This window comes from Dipodomys ordii, unplaced genomic scaffold, assembly GCF_000151885.1.
Source record: "Dipodomys ordii isolate 6190 unplaced genomic scaffold, Dord_2.0 Scaffold192, whole genome shotgun sequence".
In the NCBI taxonomy this organism is placed as follows: domain Eukaryota; kingdom Metazoa; phylum Chordata; class Mammalia; order Rodentia; family Heteromyidae; genus Dipodomys; species Dipodomys ordii.
In genome coordinates, this window is record NW_012267408.1 from 3,130,620 (window position 1) to 3,137,296 (window position 6,677).

At 52.4% G+C, this 6,677-nt stretch overlaps 1 protein-coding gene across 3 annotated transcripts in view; it reads left to right on the forward strand.

The window, feature by feature from the left end:
* The first annotated feature begins 3,221 nt into the window (after nucleotides 1–3,221).
* The window catches only part of Rtkn (rhotekin), a 16,178-nt gene continuing 12,722 nt past the window's right edge, over nucleotides 3,222–6,677 (forward strand). Inside the window, exon 1 of one of the 3 annotated variants that reach the window (XM_013034615.1) lies at nucleotides 3,222–3,439. In XM_013034615.1, coding sequence (XP_012890069.1) covers nucleotides 3,329–3,439 — 111 coding nt within the window. In that variant the 5' untranslated portion in view covers nucleotides 3,222–3,328. Of the gene's footprint in view, nucleotides 3,440–5,067; nucleotides 5,534–6,677 lie in introns of those variants that run through there. The other 2 variants (XM_013034617.1, XM_013034616.1) reach the window with 2 other exon arrangements.

Here is a 6,677-nt window from a genome sequence, read left to right on the forward strand (position 1 = left end):
TAGTGCATGCATACATGCATGCACGCATACACACACACACACACACACACACACACACACACACACACACACACAATGATGGTGGGACTCAAGTGGTAGGATTCCTGACTTGCAAGCATAAGACCCCCAGTTTAAACCCTAACATCTGCCCCCCAACCCCCGGAAAAAAAAAAAAGATTGGCCTTGCGCCAGTGGCTCACACCTGTAACCCTAGCTACTTAGGAGGCTGAGATCTGAGGATCATGGTTCAAAGCCAGTCTAGGAAGAAAAGTCCCCGTGAGACTCTTATCTTCAATTAACCACTCAAAAACTGGAAGTAGCAGGCTCCAGTGGCTCACGTATGTAATCCTAGCTACTAAGAAGTCTGATATCTGAGATCACAGTTCAAAGCCAGCCCGGGTAGGAAAGTCCCTGAGACTTTTATCTCCAAGTAACCACCAAAAAATGGGAAGTGGCAGTGTGGCTCAAGTGGTGGAGTGCTAGCTTTGAGCTGAAGAGCTAAGGACCCAGGCCCAGAGTTCAAACCCCACAGCTGACAAAAAAAAAAACAAACACACAGAAAAAAAGAGCCAAAACAAAAAACCAGAAGTGGTGCTGTGGCTCATGTGGTAGAATGCTAGCCTTGAGCACAAGGAGGCTCAGGAACAGCGCCTAAGCCCTGAATTCAAGCCCTGCAGCTGACAAAAGAAAAAAAAGCCAGATTCTTTTACCTCTTTCCAGGGTAAAAAAATAAATCAGTGTTTTCAAACCCTTCCACAAAGCCCATTCTTACTGTAGGGCAGAGGGCTAAGAGCTAGTGGGAAGGACACAGTATGAAGCTCTGGTACCTGTTTCCAGAACGGTACTCTGACTCAAATTAATTTCACATATTCTGGGTAAGATTTTATTGGAAAAACTGCATTCTGAGCTTAAAAATAAACATTAGAAATAAATTATTTTAGTTTAACAAGTTGGCTTATCTTAATGTCATTCTCAAATTTGCTTGTTTCTTTATTTACTTCAACTAAAGTTTATTGAGCATTTGTTGAGCCAGATTCTGAGACAAAATAGTGAAGAAGACAGATTGTCCTTCCCTGAAGAGCTTAGTTTAAAGGAATGACAATGGATCCTAGGGCTTGAACTCAGCCTGGGTGCTCTCCTTTAGCCTTTTCACTCAGGGCTGGTGATCTGCCATTTGAGCCCACAGCTCCACTCTCAGCTTTTTGGTAGGTGATTGGAATATGAGTCTCATAGACTTTCCTGCCTGGGCTGGCTTTGAACCACTGTTCTCAGACCTCAGCCTCCAGAGAAGCAAAGATTTCAGGTGGGGACCATTGGCACTTGACCCGGTAATTGTTAAGAAATGATGCTTTTCCTTGTTTCCTTTTGAGGTTTATCTCAGATACCATGGACTTCATAGCTACCTCTGCTACCTCGGGTGGTATTCAGAGATTCATGCTTGCTATGCTTGTTCCGCAGGTGCTCTATTACTTGGAGCATGCCTCTAGCCCTGTAAAACCTTTGGTCTGCCTTTCCTGTGACTACAGCTCCTTTCTGCATGTAGAGGATATTTGTTGTTTTTCCTGTCCATCATTTTTGGATAAACCTACTCCTCTTTCTCTCTTCCTCTCTGTCTCTGTCTCTCTGTTTCTGTTTGCCTCTCTCTCTTCCCCACCTTATTGAGTTCTAATTCATCTCCAGGAGTGCACAAATTGACTCAGGTCTGGCCAGCTGGTACACAGAACTCCCTTATCCACAGTGACTGGTTCAGGTCTAGCCAACCCTCTGGCTACAATGATTGGTTTGGGATGGATGAACAATTCCAAATCGCTCACAGTGAATCACAGACATGTGTAGGAGCCTTGGGCAGCAGATGTTTTCTTTTTAAATTTAAGCTGGAGAAGATGTAGACCTAGGAATTTTGTTATGTTGAGGGAGGTACAGGCAATATAGAGGAAAGCACACTCAAGGGATGTAAAGAAATGGATGGATCCTCCAACGCTCAGTGCCTTTGGGAAGCCATACTTAAAGCTTGTCCTCTGCACATTTCAGTTCAGGACATTGGTACATTTTCTCTTTCTCTGAAGTAGTTTTAATTTAGCTTTCCCTGGGTGGGACACTAGCAGCCTCAGCTACCTGGGCCCAGACCTTAAAAGGGCGAAGGCTTTCACCATCTCAATATTAAACGTGTCTCAGCTGCTCTGCTGGGTGGCTGAGAAGTTCTAACTTGGACTCCCTCCCAGCTAAAATGTACCTGGCTCCAGCTCAGCTTTTATACAGGAGCCTGGCCCTCTTTCAAGTTCGGTCCAGTAAGTTCTGAAGCCTCCAGGAGAGTCTGCCATTTTTCAGTCTCATCGAGCTTTTGGGGAAGAGGAGGGAACTCTGTTTTTACAGAAGCAGGGAGTGCTCACCAATCCTGTTTCATCTAATCAGCAGAGCGACTGAGAGAGAGGTAGCCAAAACTGAAGTCATCAAAGCCCTCTCCCTCCTAAGGAACTTAAGGTCTGGGAGTTGAAGCTACTGGTTTCATTTAGAGGTACAAAGGTGTTACTAGGGCTCTCTCTTCCACAACTCTAATTAAGAGCCGCTTGGTTTGTGCTAGGTGCTGAACTGGGTATTTTCTTCGCATTCTCATATACAATCCTTGAAGCATCTTCATGAATAGGGAGACTAACAGTATCTCCATAGAACAAAAAAGTTTAATGGTTGAGGCCCGACTCCAGAATCAGTCAATGGAAGGAACTGGAGTAAGTCTTGTGGCCCCTCCACAAGGTCAGGTTGCGGTGGAGGGGAGTCCCATGGAGGAGAGAGACGGAGACCTGTGGGATTAAAGTTGAAATGATCGCTACTGAAGCCGCCTAGGGACGAGGCTTGGCAGGCCTGCGCTGGGCTACAACCGGAGGTGGGCAACGCGCCATCCAAGTGACGGCGGGGATTTTCCGCGCGCCCAGGGCCTCGGACTTGACAGGTGGGGGCGGCTGGCGGGGGCGGGGCGTTCTTGACCCCTCCCCATGCCCAGGTAAGGCTTCTGACTCCGGCCGGAAGCCAGGATGCGCCCACGCAGTGCTGGCGGAGCGTTGGGTGCCTTTGGCTCTGGGATTGTGGAGCCCGAGTTGCCGGGCGCCTGCATACTGGTTCGGCGGGCAGGGCCTTCGGCGGGGGTGGAAGAGGAGGGTGCCGCACCCTGCCCAGCCCAGGTGTCGTCTCCGGGGGCGGAGTTTGGGAACCGGGCAGCTGGAGATTCCCAGCTGGACTGGAGGGAGGGAGGGAGGGCGTCGAGGGACAGGAGCTGGTCAGAGACAGCGCCAGGAAGCACACTGGACGTGCAAAGGTGCCCCGGGTAGCCAGCATGTTCTCTCGAAACCACCGGAGCCGGGTGACCGTGGCCAGGGGCTCCGCCCTGGAGATGGAATTCAAACGAGGCCGCTTCCGACTGAGCCTCTTCTGCGACCAGCCCGAGGTGAGCGATTGCGACCCTGCTTAGCTCGTTCCCGGCTCCCGCAGACAGCCGGGGCCGCCGCGGCGCCCGCCCTCGCCCGCGCACGCCCAGGGGCGGAGACGCCACCCGCTGGGTCCACCCTGGCCGGAGCTGCGGACTTAAAAAGTAAGGTGCGGACAGCCTGCACGTGAATCGTGCCAGTGCTGCCTCACGTTTCTAAGGCCTGGTTATGGTGATCTCCCTCTTCTTGGGGCGGGGGGGGGGGTTGGGGAGTCTGGGGTGAGCTCTAATAGAAAATCTCGAAGCTGGATTTCCAAAATAGGTTTGAACGCCAGCTCTTCCCAGACTTCTGCTCAACCCCGGGCGGTGAGCAGCCAGGCAGGAGCTCCATACCCTGCGGGTCTTAACCTGGCCACTCGTGGGTTGGTCGATCCTGGCCATCGGCACTTTCTGGGCCTGCCTCTGTCAACCCTTTCAACCCCCAGGCCAGGGCTGAGGCTTTGAACCTCTCCCTAAGGCTTCCCTGAAGGGCAGCACACGTGTGTGTGTGTGTGTGTGTGTGTGTGTGTGTGTGAACTCGATGGAGTATTTCTCACTGCCAAACTTTCTCCTCCTTTCCTGGGTCTTAAGAGGAGTCCAGCCTGCAGGCTAGGGCCACCACCCATGGCGGGTGGCCGAACTCTACCGTAACTCACTAGTGTAGGGGGGGACGGGAGGGGTGAGGCTGAGTCCCGAGAGGCTGCGCCGCTGGAGAAGGTGCTTTGCCACCTAGCCAAAGACGCTCCCGCTCCCAAGGTCAGCCCCACACTTGGCCCAGGACTGCCCAATTCCAACCGCTTCTTCCCTCTGGGGCCTGGAAAGGGTTAAGTGAGGTGGCTCTCCCTCGGGCTGGGATTCCAGGCCTGGCTTCTGCCCTTTTCCTCCTGGCTGCCTAGAACAAAGGCCCTTTCACACCCTTGCCCCTTGCCCCAAACTGTCACTGAGTCAGAAGTTAGTGGACTGGGGGAGAGGGCCTTTGTCGGTCTGCCGGACCCTGCGTGGGGGGAGTCGGGCGAGGCCAGGCACTAGGAGGAGTGGCCTGAAAGCCAGTGCCACCCCCTGAGATCTGTCCCGCTGGCCTTCGGGGGCCGGCGCCGAGGAGTTGGGGCGGAGCCACAGCGCCCGCCGGCCCGGGCCGAGTGTGACTTCGTGGGCCAGGGGTAGAGGGGGGGCAAGGCTGCAGCTGGCTGGGACTCGGGGCTGGTTTCCTGTCTGGAAGGGAAGGGGCCCTCCGAGGGGAGCAGGCAGCAGCAGTCAGGCACACCCCTATCCTCCCTTCTGGTGGAAAAGCGAGGTAATCGTGGGGCGGGCTAGATGGGGGCCGAGTTGGAAGGGGTGGCCGGGGGGCTGGGCCACATTACCGACTCACCTCTTTGCCCCACTCTGGGCTCTTCTCTGCTCAAGTCCCTGCTTCTGTCGCTCTTCTTTCTAACTCTCAAACTAAGCCAGAGGCCCCTTTTAGAGAGCTCCAACCTCCCAGCAAACGCTAGGGCTCCGGAGAATCTGCATGAGAAGGTCCCTCCCTGCCCCCTTCCAGCTGTGCCTGCCCCTCACTGCCCTCTGGGCACACAGATTCTCTGTCCACCAGGCCAGGGAGGTGGGCGGGGGCTGGGGAGGGGCCAGAGGGCGAATGAAAAGGCCTTTTTCTTCCACAGCTGGGAGAACAGCTGCCACCAAAGCAAGACTGGACACTGTGTGCCCAGAGCCCCCTCTGCAGCTGGCCTCCCTTCCCAGGACCCCGCTCATCCTCACTTTCCTTTTTTCCCTTTCCTGGATCCTGCCTAGGCCTTGGAACAGCAATAGGAAAGGAAATTTTGTCACAGCAGCCAGAGCGGTCTAACAGGAGCGCAGAAGGGCAGGGGGGGCCTCTGCTTTCTGCTCAAGAGCTGGCCACCTCTCTCAAGACTGGGGGAGTTTTGGAAGGAGGGACTGTAGGACATTACTTACCCACCTTCCCCGGCTCTGGAGGGGTTGATAAGGGAAGGGACTCTGGGGGGCACAGAGATGCAGGACAGATTGCACATCCTGGAGGACCTGAATATGCTCTACATTCGACAGATGGCACAGAGCCTGGAGGTAATGTCTCTACCCCTGGACTACACACTTCTTCCATTTGCGTCCCAGTCTGTCTCAGCCTTGCCTGTCCCTAGTGGGGGTGGGCACAAGGGCTTACCCAAGGCAGGGAGAGGGAAAGGCAGTTCTGTTTGTTAGGACTTCCTAGCAGTGTGTGGACCTGGGCCCATTTTCACCCACAAGAACATGTAAATTGAAAGCAGGGTCTCCACACCAATTTTGGGAAGCTTTGTGGGTGGTTGTAGATGTCCTGGGACCAGGACTCCCTTGAGGGAAAGGATGAAGAGAGGAGTTCAACATGGGAAAGCTTTGAAGGAAGGATGTAGCCTTGCTAGGGAAGAGAAAGGAAATGCTGAGCCAGGAGTAAATATTTCTTCAGGCCCTGGAGATTGCCTGGAGTTATTTATTTACTTATTTGTGGTGGTTGATCTCAAATATATGTATTGAACACCCACTGTGTACCAAGCTCCTTTCCAGAGCATGGGACACATCAGCAAACAAAACAAGAAAGGTCCATTCTTGTAGAAGAATAGATAAGAATCATGTAAACACATAACAAATGTGATATTTGTTAGTGAAAACAGGAATGTAATCAACATCATGTTGAAAGGCAGCATGAGATGTGGAAATCTGGAAGAATTTGGAGATGATTGGATCTGATGATTGGTAGGAAGGCATTCCAGAGGGCATAGCAAGGGCAAATGCCCGGAGATGAGGATGAGGGTGATGCTTTTATGGGAGTGAAAGTAAGCCAGTGTGATTGATATGTAATTGGACTTAAACTTATGGGCAGGGCTAGATCTTACAGGCTGGAATACCATGATAAAGTTCTCAGATTAAACTTTAGGTATGATGTGCTATTGAAGGTGTTTTTTTTTGTTGTTGTTGTTTGAGTGTGGTCGTGGGGCCTGAACTCTGGGCCTGGGTGCTGTCTCTCAGCTCTTCAGCTCAGGGCTAGCGCTCTACCACTTGAGCCACAGCACCACTTCTGGCTTTTTTCTTTTTGCTTATGTGGTGCTGAGGAATGGAACCCAGGGCCTCAGGCATGCAAGGCAAGCACTCTACCACTGAGCATGCAGATTTATATACTTTTTTTCATTATTTCATGTTGCTGCATAGTGTCTATAACCATTGCTTTAAATGGCTT